Source organism: Entelurus aequoreus, linkage group LG28 (genome assembly GCF_033978785.1).
Source record: "Entelurus aequoreus isolate RoL-2023_Sb linkage group LG28, RoL_Eaeq_v1.1, whole genome shotgun sequence".
Classification (NCBI taxonomy): domain Eukaryota; kingdom Metazoa; phylum Chordata; class Actinopteri; order Syngnathiformes; family Syngnathidae; genus Entelurus; species Entelurus aequoreus.
The window spans coordinates 6,052,701-6,076,798 of NC_084758.1; the positions used below are offsets into that span (position 1 = coordinate 6,052,701).

Sequence of the window (24,098 nt, forward strand, 5' to 3'; positions counted from 1 at the left end):
AGACTGTGCAATAGACTACAGACTGTGCAATAGACTGTGCAATAGACTACAGACTGTGCAATAGACTACAGACTGTGCAATAGACTGTGCAATATACTACAGACTGTGCAATAGACTGTGCAATAGACTACAGACTGTGCAATAGACTACAGACTGTGCAATAGACTACAGACTGTGCAATAGACTGTGCAATAGACTACAGACTGTGCAATAGACTGTGCAATAGACTACAGACTGTGCAATAGACTACAGACTGTGCAATAGACTACAGACTGTGCAATAGACTGTGCAATAGACTACAGACTGTGCAATAGACTACAGACTGTGCAATAGACTGTGCAATAGACTACAGACTGTGCAATAGACTACAGACTGTGCAATAGACTGTGCAATATACTACAGACTGTGCAATAGACTACAGACTGTGCAATAGACTGTGCAATAGACTACAGACTGTGTAATAGACTACAGACTGCGCAATAGACTGTGCAATAGACTACAGACTGTGCAATAGACTACAGACTGTGCAATAGACTACAGACTGTGCAATAGACTACAGACTGTGCAATAGACTGTGCAATATACTACAGACTGTGCAATAGACTGTGCAATAGACTACAGACTGTGCAATAGACTACAGACTGTGCAATAGACTACAGACTGTGCAATAGACTGTGCAATAGACTACAGACTGTGCAATAGACTGTGCAATAGACTACAGACTGTGCAATAGACTACAGACTGTGCAATAGACTACAGACTGTGCAATAGACTGTGCAATAGACTACAGACTGTGCAATAGACTACAGACTGTGCAATAGACTGTGCAATAGACTACAGACTGCGCAATAGACTACAGACTGTGCAATAGACTGTGCAATATACTACAGACTGTGCAATAGACTACAGACTGTGCAATAGACTGTGCAATAGACTACAGACTGTGTAATAGACTACAGACTGCGCAATAGACTGTGCAATAGACTACAGACTGTGCAATAGACTACAGACTGTGCAATAGACTGTGCAATAGACTACACACTGTGCAATAGACTGTGCAATAGACTACAGATTGTGCAATAGACTGTGCAATAGACTACCGACTGTGCAATAGACCAGTGGTCCCCAACCACCGGGCTGCGGACCGATTGGTACGGGGCCGCACAAGAAATTTAAAAAAAAAAATATATATATATATATTTTATTTTTTTTAAAAATTAAATCAACATAAAAAACACAATATATACATTATATATATCAATATAGATCAATACAGTCTGCAGGTATACAGTCCGTAAGCACACATGATTGTATTTCTTTATGGAAAAAAAAAACTTTTTTTTTTTTTTTAAATGACTGTGCAATAGACTGTGCAATAGACTACAGACTGTGCAATAGACTACAGACTGTGCAATAGACTAAAGACTGTGCAATAGACTACAGACTGTGCAATAGACTACAGACTGTGCAATAGACTGTGCAATAGACTACAGACTGTGCAATAGACTACAGACTGTGCAATAGACTACAGACTGTGCAATAGACTGTGCAATAGACTACAGACTGTGCAATAGACTGTGCAATAGACTACAGACTGCGCTAGCCTGTTAGCTGCTAACATGCTAACGGGAAACAACAACTGGTTGCATTAGTAAATAAAACGTAGCCTGTTAGCTGCTAACATGCTAACAGGAAACAACAACTGGTTGCATTAGTAAATAAAACGTAGCCTGTTAGCTGCTAACATGCTAACAGGAAACAACAACTGGTTGCATTAGTAAATAAAATGTAGCCTGTTAGCTGCTAACATGCTAACAGGAAACAACTGGTTGCATTAGTAAATAAAATGTAGCCTGTTAGCTGCTAACATGCTAACGGGAAACAATAACTGGTTGCATTAGTAAATAAAATGTAGCCTGTTAGCTGCTAACATGCTAACAGGAAACAATAACTGGTTGCATTAGTAAATATAACGTAGCCTATTAGCTGCTAATATGCTAACGGGAAACAACAACTGGTTGCATTAGTAAATAGAACGTAGCCTGTTAGCTGCTAACATGCTAACGGGAAACAACAACTGGTTGCATTAGTAAATAAAACGTAGCCTGTTAGCTGCTAACATGCTAACGAGAAACAACAACTGGTTGCATTAGTAAATAAAACGTAGCCTGTTAGCTGCTAACATGCTAACAGGAAACAACAACTGGTTGCATTAGCAAATAAAACGTAGCCTGTTAGCTGCTAACATGCTAACAGGAAACAACAACTGGTTGCATTAGTAAATAAAATGTAGCCTGTTAGCTGCTAACATGCTAACATGAAACAACTGGTTGCATTAATAAATAAAATGTAGCCTGTTAGCTGCTAACATGCTAACGGGAAACAATAACTGGTTGCATTAGTAAATAAAATGTAGCCTGTTAGCTGCTAACATGCTAACAGGAAACAACAACTGGTTGCATTAGTAAATATAACATAGCCTATTAGCTGCTAATATGCTAACGGGAAACAACAACTGGTTGCATTAGTAAATATAACGTAGCCTATTAGCTGCTAATATGCTAACGGGAAACAACAACTAGTTGCATTAGTAAATAAAACGTAGCCTGTTAGCTGCTAACATGCTAACGGGAAACAACAACTGGTTGCATTAGTAAATAAAACGTAGCCTGTTAGCTGCTAACATGCTAACGGGAAACAACAACTGGTTGCATTAGTAAATAAAACGTAGCCTGTTAGCTGCTAACATGCTAACGGGAAACAACAACTGTTGCATTAGTAAATAAAATGTAGCCTGTTAACTGCTAACATGCTAACAGGAAACAACAACTGGTTGCATTAGTAAATAAAATGTAGCCTGTTAGCTGCTAACATCCTAACAGGAAACAACAACTGGTTGCATTAGTAAATAAAATGTAGCCTGTTAGCTGCCAACAAGCTAACAGGAAACAACAACTGGTTGCATTAGTAAATAAAATGTAGCCTGTTAGCTGCTAACATGCTAACAGGAAACAACAACTGGTTGCATTAGTAAATAAAACATAGCCTGTTAGCTGCTAACATGCTAACGGGAAACAACAACTGGTTGCATTAGTAAATAAAACGTAGCCTGTTAGCTGCTAACATGCTAACGGGAAACAACAACTGGTTGCATTAGTAAATATAACGTAGCCTATTAGCTGCTAATATGCTAACAGGAAACAACAACTGGTTGCATTAGTAAATAAAATGTAGCCTGCTAACATGCTAACATGAAAGAACTGGTTGCATTAGTAAATAAAATGTAGCCTGTTAGCTGCTAACATGCTAACGGGAAACAACAACTGGTTGCATTAGTAAATAAAACGTAGCCTGTTAGCTGCTAACATGCTAACAGGAAACAACAACTGGTTGCATTAGTAAATAAAACGTAGCCTGTTAGCTGCTAACATGCTAACAGGAAACAACAACTGGTTGCATTAGTAAATAAAATGTAGCCTGTTAGCTGCTAACATGCTAACATGAAACAACTGGTTGCATTAGTAAATAAAATGTAGCTTGTTAGCTGCTAACATGCTAACATAAACCACAACACATCCTCCCAGGTTGCATTATTAAATAAAATGAGGTAGCTTGTTAGCATGAGTAAATAAACGGTAGCATGTTAGCAAGAGAAACGTAGGCGGGCTTGACAAGCTGACAAAAAGGCTAACAAGCGCAAACTGGAGGGTTTATTTCCCGCTAGGATCTTTAAGTGGATGTGATGGAAGGTTGGAACGGCCATGATTTCCATAATTGTAATTATTCTGACGTGGGAGTTGATTATGTAGCATATTGGGAGTTGATTATGTTGCATATTGGGAGTTGATTATGTTGCATATTGGGAGTTGATTATGGTGCATATTGGGAGTTGATTATGTTGCATATTGGGAGTTGATTATGTTGCATATTGGGAGTTGATTATGTTGCATTATGATTGTGTTGTGCTAGCTGACGTCACCGCCTCTTTAAAATGAGCAGCGCAAAGGATTGTGGGACATCACCTGCCACATTGCTGCTGACTCGGCACAATGCCGGGGAGAGACTAAAGAGACGCCGCCGGGGCTTACCGTTCTCCGGGTGCTCCGTCTCGCCGATGCTGCCGTCCGGCGTGGTCCTCTCGTAGTGGTCCTCCGGCAGCGCCAGCGGCCCCACACGCGGCCCGCACGACGACTTGGAGCTGGGCGTCTCCGACTCGTCCAGCCCGCTGTCGTAGTAGGTGTGTTGCCCCGCCTCCTGCTGCTCATCCTGCGCCTGATTGGCTGTGGAGAAGGTCACGCGGCGCTGTGGCATCTGCCAATCACATCACACAATACTGGGTATTAATACTTGTATATTGTAGTACTACTACATCTGCCAATCACATCACACAATACTGGGTATTAATACTTGTATATTGTAGTACTACTACATCTGCCAATCACATCACACAATACTGGGTATTAATACTTATATATTGTAGTATTACTACATCTGCCAATCACATCACACAATACTGGGTATTAATACTTATATATTGTAGTATTACTACATCTGCCAATCACATCACACAATACTGGATATTAATACTTATATATTGTAGTACTACTACATCTGCCAATCACATCACACAATACTGGGTATTAATACTTATATATTGTAGTACTACTACATCTGCCAATCACATCACACAATACTGGGTATTAATACTTATATATTCTAGTACTACTACATCTGCCAATCACATCACACAATACTGGGTATTAATACTTATATATTGTAGTATTACTACATCTGCCAATCACATCACACAATACTGGATATTAATACTTATATATTGTAGTACTACTACATCTGCCAATCACATCACACAATACTGGGTATTAATACTTATATATTGTAGTACTACTACATCTGCCAATCACATCACACAATACTGGGTATTAATACTTGTATATTGTAGTACTACTACATCTGCCAATGATAAAATACAAATATGTCAATATTTACCATTTGGTACTACCATAAGTACTACTACTACTACTACTACATCTGCCAATGATAAAATACAAATATGTCAATATTTACCATTTGGTACTACCATACATACTACTACTACTACTACTACATCTGCCAATGATAAAATACAAATATGTCAATATTTACCATTTGGTACTACCATACATACTACTACTACTACTACTATATCTGCCAATGATATAATACAAATATGTCAATATTTACCATTTGGTACTACCATAAGTACTACTACTACTACATCTGCCAATGATATAATACAAATATGTCAATATTTACCATTAGGTACTACCATAAGTACTACTACTACTACATCTGCCAATGATATATAACAAATATGTCAATATTTACCATTTGGTACTACCATAAGTATTACTACTACTACATCTGTCAATGATATCATACAAATATGTCAATGTTTACCATTTGGTACTACCATAAGTACTACTACTATATCTGCCAATGATATAATACAAATATGTCAATATTTACCATTTGGTACTACCATAAGTACTACTACTACTACATCTGCCAATTATATAATACAAATATGTCAATATTTACCATTTGGTACTACCGTAAGTACTACTACTACTACATCTGTCAATGATATTATACAAATATGTCAATATTTACCATTTGGTACTACCATAAGTACTACTACTACTACTACATCTGCCAGTGATATAATATAAATATATCAATATATACCATTTGGTACTACCATAAGTACTACTACTACTACATCTGTCAATGATATAATACAAATATGTCAATATTTACCATTTGGTACTACCATAAGTACTACTACTACTACATCTGCCAATTATATAATACAAATATGTCAATATTTACCATTAGGTACTACCATGAGTACTACTACTACTACTACTACATCTGTCAATGATATAATACAAATATGTCAATATTTACCATTTGGTACTACCATAAGTACTACTACTACTACTACATCTGCCAGTGATATAATATAAATATGTCAATATATACCATTTGGTACTACCATAAGTACTACTACTACTACATCTGCCAATTATATAATACAAATATGTCAATATTTACCATTTGGTACTACCATAAGTACTACTACTACTACATCTGCCAATGATATAATACAAATATGTCAATATTTACCATTTGGTACTACCCATAACTACTACTACTACTACTACATTTGCCAATGATAAAATATAAATATGTCAATGTTTACCATTTGGTACTACCATAAGTACTACTACTACTACTACATCTGCCAATTATATAATACAAATATGTCAATATTTACCATTTGGTACTACCATAAGTACTACTACTACTACTACTACATTTGCCAATGATAAAATATAAATATGTCAATGTTTACCATTTGGTACTACCATAAGTACTACTACTACTACATCTGCCAATGATATAATACAAATATGTCAATATTTACCATTTGGTACTACCCATAACTACTACTACTACTACTACATTTGCCAATGATAAAATATAAATATGTCAATGTTTACCATTTGGTACTACCATAAGTACTACTACTACTACAACCGTCAATGATATAATACAAATATGTCAATATTTACTATTTGGCACTACCATAAGTACTACTACTACTACATCTGCCAATGATATAATACTATTATTTCATTTTACAATAATTTAGAATACAAGAAACTACAATAAATGAATAAAAGTACTACTACTATAAGAAACTCCAAAACACTACTACTACAATAAACTACATTCCACTACTTCAAGTACAACTACTAAAATGAACCACAATACACTACCACAAGTACACGTATACTCCCTATTGTCGCACAAATGTACAAAATGTATATGGCATCGCCTAACCCTGTGTGTGATATCATGTGCGATACAAGCAGTGCTGCAGCGCGCAGCTACACAACAGCTAAGCACACAATAGCACCCAAGCTAGACATAGGTAATGATCATTGAACAACAAAAGGTGACACGTGTCAACATGCACACGTATCAAATAATTATAGTCGCGTATTACTTGCACATACAAAGTCTCCAAGGCACGCGAGATAGTGTCCAGTAACAAACGGGTCCGCATCATTCAACTAACTCCAGCAATTGAAAACATAAGTTAAAAACAGCATGACAGTTATTAATAAACAAGTTAGTGTTTTTAATAACTGCCATCGTTCCCTCTTATAACATTAAACCACACTGACTGATACGGGTATGATGCCTGCTGATATCGTGTGGGATTCCAAACGAGGAGGAAGGTTGATGTTTTTAGGCACTAAGACTAAATTCCACTCACTTGCATACAAGCAACAGACTTTGCTGCTTGGTTTACTTGGTGCTTGTTTTGTGAGCAAGTCTTTCATCATTAAAATACAATTAGCTGTCCATGTAGCGCTGCAGGACACACACACACACACACACACACACACACACACACACACACACACACACACTTGGCCGGCCGGGCCAGGCTGATAAACAGCAGCATCCCTGTCTCGGCAGATACCCGGTCACCATGGAAACGACCATAATAATGATGATACCAAACCATACTTTGAATCCATTCTGAATGGAGTCGTCAGGTGGCCAAAGATTCCCCTGACTTGATGACGTCATGTGTCACCTGACTTGATGACGTCATGTCTTATAAACCATATCAGCGGAAGGTTTGATGTGTTGAAGCGTGATGGTTTTTTTTGGGTTACAATTCCCACGCTATATCCAGCAGTGATGGTGTGGTAGTGGGTACATTGTATCATCTCATCAAAAGTGGTTCAATATCTGTTCTTCCAGGAGCAGCTGGAACATTCCAGGGGAAGCAAAGACTCGACATGTGTTAGCACTTCAGTTATTAATAACTACTTCCTGTTTCCTGCGCCAGGATGTAAATCAGCGCTGCGTGGGATATAAACATGATCATCAGGGTTCTTCGCCTGCCTGTCACCTGCGCACGCACACACACACACACACACACACACACACACACACACACACACACACACACACACACACACACACACACACGCTCGCACGCACACACACTTGCTGCCCTTTTGTACTGCTGCATGCGTGTGTTTGTTTGGCAGAAATAGAAGCACCGTGTCAGCAGTTTGCAGCGGTATCGATATCAGCCTTTTTTCATCAGTATCAGCCTTTTTTAACCGGCATCAGCCTTTTTTAAAATCAGTATCCGCCTTTTTTAATCGGTATCTGCCTTTTTTATCGGTATCTGCCTTTTTTCAATCGGTACCTGCCTTTTTGTAATCGGTATCTGCCTTTTTTAATTGGTATCTGCCTTTTTTTATCGGTATCAGCCTTTTTTCATTTTAATCAGTATCTGCCTGTTTTATCGGTGTCAATCTTTTTTTTATCGGTATCAGAGTTTTTTTTTATCAGTATCTGCCTTTTTTAATCAATATCTGCCTTTTTATAAATCAGTATCTGCCTTTTTAAAATTGTTATCCTACCTGCCTTTTTTTTTATCACCATCAGCCTTTTTTAAATTTGTATCAGTATCAGCCTTTTTTTTAAATCGGTATCTTCCTTTTTTAATCTGTATCTGCCTTTTTTTTCAACCAAAATCAGCCTTTTTTAATTTTTATCGGTATCAGGCTTTTTAAAATTTTAATCAGTATCTGCCTTTTTGTAATCGGTATCTGCCTTTTTTAATTGGTATCTGCCTTTTTTTATCGGTATCAGCCTTTTTTTTTTTATCAGTATCTGCCTTTTTTAATCAATATTTGCCTTTTTATAAATCAGTATCTGCCTTTTTAAAATTGTTATCCTACCTGCCTTTTTTTTATCACCATCAGCCTTTTTTACATTTGTATCAGTATCAGCCTTTTTTTTAAATCGGTATCTTCCTTTTTTAATCTGTATCTGCCTTTTTTTTCAACCAAAATCAGCCTTTTTTAATTTTTATCGGTATCAGCCTTTTTTAAATTTTAATCAGTGTCTGCCTTTTTTTATCGGTGTCAATCTTTTTTTTTTTATCAGTATCAGCCTTTTTTTTAATCAGTATCTGCCTTTTTTAAATCAGTATCTGTCTTTTTAAAATTGTTATCCTATCTGCCTTTTTTTATCGATATCCGCCTTTTTTAATTTTTATCAGTATCAGCCTTTTTTAAATCAGTATCAGCCTTTTTTAAATCAGTATCTGCCTTTTTAAATCAGGATCTGCCTTTTTTAATCGGTATGTACCTTTTTATCGGTATCTGCCTTTTTAAATCGGTATCTGCCTTTTTTTAATCAGTATCTGCCTTTTTAAAACTGTTATCCCATCTGCTTTTTATATCAGGATCAGCCTTTTTACATTTATCAGTATCAGCCTTTTTTAATCGGTATCAGCCTTTTTTTAATCAGTATCTGCCTTTTTTAATCGGTATCCGTCTTTTATCGGAATCCGCCTTTTTTTTTTATCAGAATCTGCCTTTTTAAAATTGTTATCTGCCTTTTTTTTATCAGAATCAGCCTTTTTTTTTTTTATCGGTATCTGCCTTTTTTTATCGGTATCTGCCTTTTTTTTATCGGTATAAGCCTTTTTTTTTCTAGCATGTTAGCAACATAAATAAAAAACAAATGAAAATGAGAAAAAAAAGAAAAGTAAAACCCATTAAATTCACTCCAATAAATATTAGGTGTGGAATCGGATCCCAAAGACAAAAACATTCAAGTGAGGACTGATCCAACACAGAAGAGCATTAGACACAATTGGGGTAGAAGAAGAAGAAGGAGAAGAAGAAGAAAAACAAGAAGAAGAAGAAGAAAAACAAGAAGAATGAGAATAAGGAGGAGAAGAAGAAGAACAACAACAACAATAAGAAGAAGAAGGATGAGAAGAAGTAGTTGAAGAATGAGAAGAAGAAAAAGAAGAAGAAGAGGGTGAAAAGAAAAAAGAAGAACAAAAGAAGGAGAAGAAGAGGATAAGAAGAAGAAGAAGAAGAAGAAAAGGATAAAAAGAAGAAGAAGATAAAAAGAAGAAGATGAAGAAGAAGAACAAGGAGAAGAAATAGAAGAAATAGAAGAAGAAGAAGAAGATGGCAAGATGGCGGCGCATGGTATGCTGCGGCTATGCTAACGCTCTTGGGAGTGTAGAGCGATTTGGCAAAAAACACCCGTCATTTCTGTCAATTCCATGTCTGTCTCAAAGCGTGAACACTCTGTGATCACATACGACCGTCAGACAATTCTGGATGTGGATGGATCGGGTCGTTATAGACTGAAAGATGCATGTACGGTGGACCTCCTCGCTAGCATGGGAATACTTCGTGGGCTACATCGAGCGGCCTTTGTAGCAGCGGAGTCAAGTGCTAGCGGTGACCGCCAATGGAGACGACATAAGCGGTGCGAGCGGAAGCAGAAGCGGGGATGCCGAGCTGGGCTAACAACAAAGAGAAAAGCTAACCAAAGAAGCGTGGAGTCTCCGGGTAAGAAGCCATTTAAGCTAGAACTAGCCGGCATCCCTGCACACATAGCAATTATCTTAGAATAAAACACAACTCACATAATGTTTTTTCTTTTGTGACCGTGTCAGAGGCAGACATACATTGTACTGAGGTAGCTAACTATGATGCGTTCAGTTTATCGCAACATCAAGCAAACAATCTGAATATCCCCGTCGTATCAATTCCTAGATATGGTCGAAACTATTTAAAGTGCAATACGCATAATAAACGCAACATTATTAATATTGCTACTTCGGATAATTTCAACAAACAATCCTCAAAACAGCCCACTACCTATAATATGGGCTTTTTAAACATAAGATCATTATCTTCCAAAACGTTATTAGTTAATGAAGTCATTACACACAAAAAACTTGACGTCGTTGGTCGAGACCTGGCTCAAACCAGACGATTTTTTTGCGCTAAATGAGGCATCTCCTCCTAACTATACCAATACACATGTTGCCCGACCTCTTAAAAGGGGAGGGGGTGTCGCACTAATATACAATGAAAACTATAATCTTACACCTAACCTAAATAATAAATATAACTCGTTTGAGGTGCTCACTTTGAGGTTTGTCACACCGCTGCCTCTCCACCTGGCTGTTATCTACCGCCCCCCTGGGCCCTATTCGGACTTCATCAGTGAATTCTCAGAGTTTGTTGCTGATCTAGTGACGCACGCCGACAATATAATCATAATGGGGGACTTTAATATCCATATGAATACCCCATCGGACCCTCCATGCGTGGCGCTCCAGACTATAATTGATAGCTGTGGTCTTACACAAATAATAAATGAACCCACGCATCGCAACGGTAATACGATAGATCTAGTGCTTGTCAGGGGTGTCACCACCTCTAAAGTTACGATACTCCCGTACACTAAAGTAATGTCCGATCATTACCTTATAAAATTCGAAGTTCTGACTCATTGTCAACAAACTAATAATAATAATAATAACTACTATAGCAGCCGCAACATTAATGCTGCCACAACGACGACTCTTACTGACCTACTGCCTTCGGTAATGGCACCATTCCCAAATTATGTGGGCTCTATTGATAACCTCACTAACAGCTTTAACGACGCCCTGCGCGACACTATTGATATTGTAGCACCGCTAAAGCTAAAAAGGGCCCCTAAAAGGCGTACCCCATGGTTTACAGAAGAAACTAAAGCCCAGAAATGATCATGTAGAAAGCTGGAACGCAAATGGCGTGCGACTAAACTTGAGGTTTTCCATCAAGCATGGAGTGATAGGTTAATAACTTATAAACGCATGCTTACCTCAGCTAAAGCTAAATATTACTCAAATCTCATCCACCTCAACAAAAATGATCCTAAATTTCTGATTAGTACAGTAGCATCGCTAACCCAACAAGGGACTCCTCCCGGTAGCTCCACCCACTCGGCAGATGACTTTATGAATTTCTTTAATAAGAAAATTGAAGTCATTAGAAAAGAGATTAAAGACAATGCATCTCAGCTACAACTGGGCTCTATTAACACAAATACGACTGTATATACGACGGATACCGCCCTCCAAAATAGTTTCTCTCTCTTTGATGAAATAACATTGGAGGAATTGTCAAAATGTGTAAATGGGACAAAACAAACAACATGTTTACTTGACCCAATTCCTGGGAAACTTATCAAGGAGCTTTTTGTATTATTAGGTCCATCAGTGTTAAATATTATAAACTTATCACTTTCCACTGGTACTGTTCCCCTAGCATTCAAAAAAGCGGTTATTCATCCTCTACTCAAAAGACCTAACCTCGATCCTGACCTCATGGTAAACTACCGGCCGGTCTCCCACCTTCTGTTTATCTCGAAAATCCTCAAAAAAATTGTCGCACAGCAGCTAAATGAACACTTAGCGTCTAACAATCTGTGAACCTTTTCAATCCGGTTTCAGGGCAAATCACTCTACGGAGATATCCCTCGCAAAAATGACTAATGATCTATTGCTAACGATGGATTCTGATGCGTCATCTATGTTGCTGCTTCTTGATCTTAGCGCCGCTTTCGATACCGTCGATCATAATATTTTATTAGAGCGTATCAAAACGCGTATTGGGATGTCAGACTTAGCCTTGTCTTGGTTTAACTCTTATCTTACTGACAGATGCAGTGTGTCTCCCATAACAATGTGACCTCGGACTATGTCAAGGTAACGTGCGGAGTTCCCCAGGGTTCGGTTCTTGGCCCTGCACTCTTTAGTATTTACATGCTGCCGCTAGGTGACATTATACGCAAATACGGTGTTAGCTTTCACTGTTATGCTGATGACACCCAACTCTACATGCCCCTAAAGCTGACCAACACGCCGGACTGTAGTCAGCTGGAGGTGTGTCTTAATTACCCACATATGCGGTCCTCTCCAAGGTTTCTCATAGTCTTTCACATTGACGTCCCACTGGGGGGAGTTTTCCTTGCCCGTATGTGGGCTCTGTGCCGAGGATGTCGTTGTGGCTTGTGCAGCCCTTTGAGACACTTGTGATTTAGGGCTATATACATAAACATTGATTGATTGATTGATTGAAGAAAAGAAGAAGAAGAAGGAGAAGAAAAAGAAGAAGGAGGAGGAGAAGAAAAAGAAGGAGAAGACGAAGGAGAAGAAGAAGAAAAAGGAGGAGAAGAAGAAGAAGGAGGAGAAGAAGCAGATGAAGAAGAAGAAGAAGAAGAAGAAAAAGAAGAAGAAGAAGAAGAAGAAAAGATGGAAAAGAAGTAGAAGAAAAGATGGAGAAGAAGAAGAAGAAGAAGAAAAAAAAAGAACAAGAAAAGATGGAGGAGAAGAAGAAGAAAAAGAAGAAGAAGAAGAAAAGAAAAAGAAGAAGAAGAAGAAGAAGGAGAAGAAGAAGAAGAAGAAAAAGAAGAAGAAGAAGAAAAGATGGAGAATAAGAGAAGGAGAAGAAGAAGAAGAAGAAGGAGAAGGAAAAGGAAAAGAAGGAGAAGAAAAAAGAAGAAGGAGAAGAAGAAGGAGAAGAAGAAGAATAAGTAGAAGAAGGAGAAGAAGAAGACTAGAAGAAGAAGAAGAAGGAGAAGAAGAAGACTAGAAGAAGAAGAAGAAGAAGAAGAAGAAGAAAAAGAAGTAGAAGAAGAAAAGATGGAGGATAAGAGAAGGAGAAGAAGAAGAAGAAGAAGGAGAAGGAAAAGGAAAAGAAGGAGAAGAAAAAAGAAGAAGGAGAAGAAGAAGAAGTAGAAGGAGAAGAAGAAGACTAGAAAAAGAAGAAGAAGAAGGAGAAGAAGAAGACTAGAAGAAGAAGAAGAAGGAGAAGAAGAAGAAGAAGAAAAAGAAGAAGAAGAAGAAAAGATGGAGAATAAGAGAAGGAGAAGAAGAAGAAGGAGAAGGAAAAGGAAAAGAAGGAGAAGAAAAAAGAAGAAGGAAAAGAAGAAGAAGAAGAAGTAGAAGAAGGAGAAGAAGAAGACTAGAAGAAGAAGAAGAAGAAGAAGAAGAAGAAGAAGAAGAAGAAGAAGAAGAATAGAAGAAGGTTCATGGAGAAGATGAAGTATGAAGAAGTGATGGAGGAGGAGGAGGTGATAGTTGATGATTAAAAACCAGCAAGAGGAGAAACACACCACTGTTTGTCAACATAGACACACGTGTGTGTGTGTGTGTGTGTGTGTGTGTGTGTGTGTGTGTGTGTGTGTGTGTGTGTGTGTGTGTGTGTGTGTGTGTGTGTCCTCATTATGTGGAGATAAGAGTGTGTCCTTATCAAGTATGCATGTGCACACCAGCAGCCCACGTGCGGAGAGCCCACATCCCATAATTCCACTTGACACTCGCTCTGTGTGTGTGTGTGTGTGTGTGTGTGTGTGTGTGTGTGTGTGTGTGTGTGTGTGTGTGTGTGTGTGTGTGTGTGTGTGTGTGTAAGGATGTAAAAGTGGTTCTTCATCCCAGAGTGGTAGATGTCTGAGTCCACTAAGAAAACTCCATCTTCTTCAGGGGGCGGGGGCAGCAGCCTAAGCAGACAAGTCCAGACTTCCCTCTCCCCAGATCCTTTAGAGCAGTTCTTAACCTCGTTGGAGGTACCGAACCCCAGCAGTTTTATATGCGCATTCACCCAACCCTTCTATAGTGAAAAATCAAATGTTGCTTTTTTTCAAATTCAAGACAAAGTTACATGTTTTTTTTTTTTTTGCTGGTGCACAAAATGAAGCGTGCACGAGCATGGCCTTGTTCCAAGAACAACACCAACACGGCGCATGAACTCACAACAAATGACACACCTGCAAATCAGTGTGACTTCTGCTGTTTTGCTTTGAGAGAAGCCGGTGTGGCTTCACCTTGGCAAGTGCGGCTCTCATGTCATTCTCACAGCAAAGTCGGTTCCTTTTCTTCCTTTTTATGTCCGGCATCCTTGAAAAGGATTGCTGGCAAAGATATGTTGTAACAAAATGGTGTAAACAACTCCAGGGCTTTCTTAGCAATAACTGATCCCATGTTTACATCTCATTGTGCAACATGTGAATGCTTTAGTGGGAGCTAAATGCTCAAGGAGTTTTTGCGTATGGAAAATTAGAGGGAACATTGTTTGGGGGGTATCCGTAATACACCGATAGGGAGAAGTTTTTGTTTACACAATGAGTCGGGTGTGTCTTGAGGCGCCGCCGAACCCCTTAGGCCGACTCAGCGAACCCCTAGGGTTCCATCGAACCTAGGTTAAGAACCACTGCTTTAGGGGGATCCTGCATGTTCCCAGGGAGACATAGTCTCTCCAACGTGTCCCGGGTCTTAAATAAGAATAACAGGGCAAAATAATGTTACACAGCCGTTATTTCCTAGCACTAAACCTGCAGAAAACAGTTTCTCTATGTTTACATTTTCACACTTTGCACTATTTTCTTACACTTTATGAAGCATTTTATTACTTTTAAGAGCTTATTGTTAAATGTTCAATATGATTTTAATATTTTGTTTGTGTTGACATTTCTTTTCGGCCTCAACAGCTGAGGGATTACATTCAGAGGAAGTTACATTTCATATAAAATGTGTTTTCCCTGCTCCTTATTTTACCAATAGTCAAAAAAATTCAATAGTTATCGATATCGACCGATATAATCATAATATTTGAATAATTACTGCATAACGACAATTCCTTTCCATAGTTAAATAACAGGGCAAAATAATGTTACACAGACGTTATTTCCTAGCACTAAACCTGCAGAAAATAGTTCTTCTCAGGTTTCTCTATGTTTACATTTTCACACTTTGCACTATTTTTTTTACACTTTATGAAGCATTTCTTACATATTCCTTATTTTTAAGAGCTTATTGTTAAATGTTCAATGTGATTTTAACATTATGTTTGTGTTGACATTTCCTTTCTGCCTCGATAGTTGAGTGGATTACAATCAGAAGAAGGTTACATTTCAAATAAAATATTTTTTTCCTGCTCTTTATTTTCCATAGGTCAAAAAAATTCAATAATTATCGATATCAACTTATATAATCATCATTTTTCAATAATTACTGCATAACAACAATTCCTTTCCATAGTTAAATAGCAGGGCAAAATAATGTTACACAGCCGTTATTTCCTAGCACTAAACCTGCAGAAAATAGTTCTTCTCAGGTTTCTTAGGATTTTTTGTTACGCAGTAAATATTTAAAATTTTATCGGTCGATATCAATAATTATTGAATTTTTTTGACCTGCCGAAAATAAGGAAAAAATATTTTATATGAAATGTAACTTCCTCTGATTGTAATCCCTAAACAGGGCAGAATAATGTTACACAGCCGTTATTTTCTGCCACTAAACCTGCAGAAAATAGTTCTTCTCAGGTTTCTCTATGTTTACATTTTCACACTTTGCACTATTTTTTTTACACTTTATGAAGCATTTTCTTACATATTCCTTACTTTTAAGAGCTTATTGTTAAATGTTCAATGTGATTTTAACATTTTGTTTGTGTTGACATTTCCTTTCTGCCTCGATAGTTGAGTGGATTACAATCAGAAGAAGGTTACATTTCAAATAAAATATTTTTTTCCTGCTCCTTATTTTCCATAGGTCAAAAAAATTCAATAATTATCGATATCAACTTATATAATCATAATTTTTCAATAATTACTGCATAACAACAATTCCTTTCCATAGTTAAATAACAGGGCAAAATAATGTTACACAGCCGTTATTTCCTAGCACTAAACCTGCAGAAAATAGTTCTTCTCAGGTTTCTTAGGATTTTTTGTTACGCAGAAAATATTTAAAATTTTATCGGTCGATATAAATAATTATTGAATTTTTTTGACCTGCCGAAAATAAGGAAAAAATATTTTATATGAAATGTAACTTCCTCTGATTGTAATCCCTAAACAGGGCAAAATAATGTTACACAGCCGTTATTTCCTAGCACTAAACCTGCAGAAAATAGTTCTTCTCAGGTTTCTCTATGTTTACATTTTCACACTTTGCACTATTTTATTACATTTTAAGAAGCATTTCTTACATATAACTTACTTTTAAGAGCCTATTGTTAAATGTTCAATGTGATTTCAATATTTTGTTTGTGTTGACATTTTTTTGACCTTAATAGTTGAGGGATTACAATCACAGAAAGTTACATTTCATATAAAATATTTTTTTCCTGCTCCTTATTTTCGGCAGGTCAAAAAAATTCAATAATTTGACAGAAGAAGAACTATTTTCTGCAGGTTTAGTGCTAGGAAATAACGGCTGTGTAACATGAATTTGCCCTGTTATTCTTAGGATTTTTTGTTACGCAGTAAATATTTAAAATATTATGATTGTATCGGTTGATATCGATAATTATTGAATTTTTTTGACCTGCCGAAAATAAGGAGCAGGAAAAAAATATTTTATATGAAATGTAACTTCCTCTGATTGTAATCCCTCAACAGGGCAAAATAATGTTACACAGCCGTTATTTCCTAGCACTAAACCTGCAGAAAATAGTTCTCAGGTTTCTCTATGTTTACATTTTCACACTTTGCACTATTTTCTTACACTTTATGAAGCATTTTATTACATATTCCTTACTTTTAAGAGCTTATTGTTAAATGTTCAATGTGTTTTCAATATTTTGTTTGTGTTGACATTTTTTTGGCCTTAATAGTTGAGGGATTACAATCAGAGAAATAAGTTACGTTTCATATAAAATATTTTTTTCCTGCTCCTTATTTTCGGCAGGTCAAAAAAATGCAATAATTTGACAGAAGAAGAACTATTTTCTGCAGGTTTAGTGCTAGGAAATAACGGCTGTGTAACATTATTTTGCCCTGTTATTCTTAGGATTTTTTGTTACGCAGTAAATATTTAAAATATTATGATTATATCGGTTGATATCGATAATTATTGAATTTTTTTGACCTGCCGAAAATAAGGAAAAAATATTTTATATGAAATGTAACTTCCTCTGATTGTAATCCCTAAACAGGGCAAAATAATGTTACACAGCCGTTATTTCCTAGCACTAAACCTGCAGAAAATAGTTCTTCTCAGGTTTCTCTATGTTTACATTTTGCACTATTTTCTTACACTTTATGAAGCATTTTCTTACATATTCCTTACTTTTAAGAGCTTATTGTTAAATGTTCAATGTGATTTTAATATTTTGTTTGTGTTGACATTTCTTTTTGGCCTTAATAGTTGAGGGATTACAATCAGAGAAAGTTACGTTTCATATAAAATATTTTTTTCCTGCTCCGTATTTTCGGCAGGTCAAAAAAATGCAATAATTTGACAGAAGAAGAACTATTTTCTGCAGGTTTAGTGCTAGGAAATAACGGCTGTGTAACATTATTTTGCCCTGTTATTCTTAGGATTTTTTGTTACGCAGTAAATATTTAAAATATTATGATTATATCGGTTGATATCGATAATTATTGAATTTTTTTGACCTGCCGAAAATAAGGAAAACATATTTTATATGAAATGTAACTTCCTCTGATTGTAATCCCTAAACAGGGCAAAATAATGTTACACAGATGTTATTTCCTAGCACTAAACCTGCAGAAAATAGTTCCCAGGTTTCTCTATGTTTACATTTTCACACTTTGCACTATTTTCTTACACTTTATGAAGCATTTCTTACATATTCCTTACTTTTAAGAGCTTATTGTTAAATGTTCAATGTGATTTTAACATTTTGTTTGTGTTGACATTTCTTTTTGGCCTTAATAGTTGAGGGATTACAATCAGAGAAATAAGTTACGTTTCATATAAAATATTTTTTTCCTGCTCCTTATTTTCGGCAGGTCAAAAAAATGCAATAATTTGACAGAAGAAGAACTATTTTCTGCAGGTTTAGTGCTAGGAAATAACGGCTGTGTAACATTATTTTGCCCTGTTATTCTTAGGATTTTTTGTTACGCAGTAAATATTTAAAATATTATGATTATATCGGTTGATATCGATAATTATTGAATTTTTTTGACCTGCCGAAAATAAGGAGCAGGAAAAAAATATTTTATATGAAATGTAACTTCCTCTGATTGTAATCCCTCAACAGGGCAAAATAATGTTACACAGCCGTTATTTCCTAGCACTAAACCTGCAGAAAATAGTTCTCAGGTTTCTCTATGTTTACATTTTTACACTTTGCACTATTTTATTACATTTTAAGAAGCATTTATTACATATTCCTTACTTTTAAGAGCCTATTGTTAAATGTTCAATGTGATTTCAATATTTTGTTTGTGTTGACATTTTTTTGGCCTTAATAGTTGAGGGATTACAATCAGAGAAAGTTACATTTCATATAAAATATTTTTTTCCTGCTCCTTATTTTCGGCAGGTCAAAAAAAATCAATAATTTGACAGAAGAAGAACTATTTTCTGCAGGTTTAGTGCTAGGAAATAACGGCTGTGTAACATGATTTTGCCCTGTTATTCTTAGGATTTTTTGTTACGCAGTAAATATTTAAAATATTATGATTATATCGGTCGATATCGATAATTATTGAATTTTTTTGACCTGCCGAAAATAAGGAAAAAATATTTTATATGAAATGTAACTTCCTCTGATTGTAATCCCTCAACAGGGCAAAATAATGTTACACAGCCGTTATTTCCTAGCACTAAACCTGCAGAAAATAGTTCTTCTCAGGTTTCTCTATGTTTACATTTTCACACTTTGCACTATTTTCTTACACTTTATGAAGCATTTTCTTACATATTCCTTACTTTTAAGAGTTTATTGTTAAATGTTCAATGCGATTTTAATATTTTGTTTGTGTTGACATTTTTTTGGCCTTAATAGTTGAGGGATTACAATCAGAGGAAGTTACATTTCATATAAAATATTTTTTTCCTGCTCCTTATTTTCGGCAGGTCAAAAAAATTCAATAATTTGACAGAAGAAGAACTATTTTCTGCAGGTTTAGTGCTAGGAAATAACGGCTGTGTAACATGAATTTGCCCTGTTATTCTTAGGATTTTTTGTTACGCAGTAAATATTTAAAATATTATGATTATATCGGTTGATATCGATAATTATTGCATTTTTTTGACCTGCCGAAAATAAGGAGCAGGAAAAAAATATTTTATATGAAATGTAACTTCCTCTGATTGTAATCCCTCAACAGGGCAAACTAATGTTACACAGCCGTTATTTCCTAGCACTAAACCTGCTGATTGAGATAACATCTTACTTATCTCATCATATGAAATATGACTTACTTCACCAATTATTATTATTAAATTCTTACTATTATTTATTTATTTATTTTTATTGTGATTACTTATGGAGTTTATTGTGAATAAATTGTGAACAGGAAGTGAACAAAAAGTTTTAGCAACTGTTATGTAAAGAAAAGGGGTAGGATTAAATAAGCTCTGCTTCTTCCTACTCCTTTTCGAACATGTTGAAAAGAGAAACTGGAAATTGTGATGTATCATGTTGTATGCTTGCATGTTCGAAATAAACTCAAACTCAAACTCAAAATAGTTCTTATAGTTGAGGGATTACAATCAGAGAAAGTTACATTTCATATAAAATATTTTTTTCCTGCTCCTTATTTTCGGCAGGTCAAAAAAATTCAATAATTTGACAGAAGAAGAACTATTTTCTGCAGGTTTAGTGCTAGGAAATAACGGCTGTGTAACATTATTTTGCCCTGTTATTCTTAGGATTTTTTGTTACGCAGTAAATATTTAAAATATTATGATTATATCGGTTGATATCGATAATTATTGAATTTTTTTGACCTGCCGAAAATAAGGAAAAAATATTTTATATGAAATGTAACTTCCTCTGATTGTAATCCCTCAACAGGGCAAAATAATGTTACACAGCCGTTCTTTCCTAGCACTAAACCTGCAGAAAATAGTTTTTCTCAGGTTTCTCTATGTTTACATTTTCACACTTTGCACTATTTTCTTACACTTTATGAAGCATTTTATTACATATTCCTTACTTTTAAGAGCTTATTGTTAAATGTTCAATGTGATTTCAATATTTTGTTTGTGTTGACATTTCTTTTTGGCCTTAATAGTTGAGGGATTACAATCAGAGAAATAAGTTACATTTCATATAAAATATTTTTTTCCTGCTCCTTATTTTCGGCAGGTCAAAAAAAATCAATAATTTGACAGAAGAAGAACTATTTTCTGCAGGTTTAGTGCTAGGAAATAACGGCTGTGTAACATTATTTTGCCCTGTTATTCTTAGGATTTTTTGTTACGCAGTAAATATTTAAAATATTATGATTATATCGGTTGATATTGATAATTATTGAATTTTTTTGACCTGCCGAAAATAAGGAAAACATATTTTATATGAAATGTAACTTCCTCTGATTGTAATCCCTCAACAGGGCAAAATAATGTTACACAGCCGTTATTTCCTAGCACTAAACCTGCAGAAAATAGTTCTCAGGTTTCTCTATGTTTACATTTTCACACATTGCACTATTTTCTTACACTTTATGAAGCATTTTATTACATATTCCTTACTTTTAAGAGTTTATTGTTAAATGTTCAATGTGATTTTAATATTTTGTTTGTGTTGACATTTCTTTTTGGCCTTAATAGTTGAGGGATTACAATCAGAGAAAGTTACGTTTCATATAAAATATTTTTTTCCTGCTCCTTATTTTCGACAGGTCAAAAAAATGCAATAATTTGACAGAAGAAGAACTATTTTCTGCAGGTTTAGTGCTAGGAAATAACAGCTGTGTAACATTATTTTGCCCTGTTATTCTTAGGATTTTTTGTTACGCAGTAAATATTTAAAATATTATGATTATATTGGTTGATATTGATAATTATTGAATTTTTTTGACCTGCCGAAAATAAGGAAAAAATATTTTATATGAAATGTAACTTCCTCTGATTGTAATCCCTCAACAGGGCAAAATTCATGTTACACAGCCGTTATTTCCTAGCACTAAACCTGCAGAAAATAGTTCTTCTCAGGTTTCTCTATGTTTACATTTTCACACTTTGCACTATTTTCTTACACTTTATGAAGCATTTCTTACATATTCCTTACTTTTAAGAGCTTATTGTTCAAATTTAAATGTGATTTTAACATTATGTTGACATTGTTTTCCATGCTTGTGTTGACATTTCCTTTCTGCCTTGATAGCTGAGGGATTTTATCTCATTAAAAGAATAACAAAAAATCCCATTGATCATAGAAATATCGACTGATATCAAACACTGATACGGTGATACCGCCCTATGGTAAGAATACTCCTACAATATTCATCATTTCTCCTTTTCTTTTCCATCTCTGCTGTAAAATGCCAGCACGCTGCGTTCGTATCACCCACAAGCCTTTGCTGACGTTTTTGACCATCGTGATACACACTTCCTGTCCCCCACATGACGTACGACACCCGATGTTCCCTTTGATGCCAGCGCTCTGACTCAAACGCGGCAAACAGAAGCCATCTTAGTTCTGAAAATACCCGAGCAGACGAGAAGAATGTTCTAGTGAGTCTTTTGTGTTTTGTGAAGATGGACGACTGTCAGGACCCCCCGGGCCAGACCACGGACAATCACTACGCTTACAAGGTGGATTAGCTTGGAGAGTGTGTGTGTGTGTGTGTGTGTGTGTGTGTGTGTGTGTGTTTGTGTGTGCACCCTGCAGCCATAACAAGCCTCCTTCTTCCTCCTTGTTCTCATCTCCCAAACAAGACTCCGTGGTTTTCTCTCTTTGGCTAAAAGGTACAAGTGAAACGCTGCAGGCGACCGTTTTGCACACAACACTGCCTGGATGTTAGACGTGAACAGGTGTGTGTGTTTCAGCACACACACACACACACACACACACACACACACACACACACACACACACACACACACACACACACACACACACACACACACACACACATTCTTGTATTTGTTACCTTCTTGAGACGTGAGAAAAATGCCTCCCTGTTTAGGACCCCGCCTTTCTAGATATATAAAAACTTAGAATTTTGGCAGTATTATGATAAAAGTGATAATTGTACTCGACGCAAGTCAAAATTTGACAAGAAAAACGGAACATTTGCGCAATATCATGATAAAAGTTGGAATTTTACTCAATAGCAGTCGCAATTTTACAAGTAAAGCCTCAAATGTTGGCGATTCTACGAAAAGAGTCGTGATTTTACTCGACAAAAGTCACAATTTTATAAGAAAACTTTAACATTTTGGCAATGTTGTGATAGTAATCGGAATTTTACTTGGAGAAATAATGACAAAAGTAATAATTTTACTCCAAAAATGTCACTGTTTTACAAGGACAACAAAAAAAATTGGCAATATTGTGATAAAAGTCAGAATTTTATATGACAAAGGTCACCGTTTTGCATTAAAAAGTAATAATTTTACATTAAAAAAAAGTAGTCATTTTACGAGAAAATGTTGCAATATTACAGAAACAGAAAGAATATGGGAAATTGTTCCCAATTTTATAAGAAAAAAGTCGACACATTGTGAGAAAAAGACTGCTTTCAGTTCATTTATTTTGTTTATATTTTTGGTTGTTAGTAATTGTTTTTTAATCTTCATTATTTACTTCAAGTTATTACAGTATGTATCTATATACATATTTATTTATTTTTTAAATTAATTTTGGCCAAATGGAGCGCATTTCAATTTCTTACCCACACTTGTTATTTCATATGTTGACCAGAGGGGGAGCACTTTTAAAAGCGACACACAGTCAATGTGAAACATCCCTCCTTTTTGGGACCACCCTCATTTTGATGGATGTCACCACAAATGAGACATTGTCTATTAGATGCAATGTTATTGATTTATGTCATCACTTGTTCACACCTCCTCATATGGAAGATACTTTTCCTTCTTCATGTCTCAAGAGGGGGAGAAATACAAGCACACACACAAATTATTGTATTTGTTACCTTCTTGAGACGTGAGAAAAGTGCCTCCCTCTTTAGGACCAGCCTTTCTAGATATATAAAGAAGTGTATTTACAACATGAATAATATATACATACTATGCACATATAAAAAAGCTTGTTGTGAAAAATGAGTTGGAATTTCACAAGAAAAATGTCACAATTTCACAAGAAAAACTTAAAATTTTGGCAGTATTATAAAAAAAAGTTGTCATTTTACTCAACGTAAGTCAAAATTTGACAAGAAAAACTGAACATTTGTGCAATATTATG

At 35.8% G+C, this 24,098-nt stretch overlaps 1 protein-coding gene across 3 annotated transcripts in view; it reads right to left on the minus strand.

Moving 5' to 3' along the window:
* LOC133645085 (protocadherin-1-like) overlaps positions 1–24,098 on the minus strand; it is a 458,959-nt gene that overhangs the window by 112,285 nt on the left and 322,576 nt on the right. For all 3 annotated transcript variants that reach the window (XM_062039876.1, XM_062039877.1, XM_062039878.1), the window contains one exon: positions 4,089–4,311. In XM_062039876.1, the coding sequence (XP_061895860.1) occupies positions 4,089–4,311 (223 nt within the window). The remainder of the gene's footprint in view (positions 1–4,088; positions 4,312–24,098) is intronic.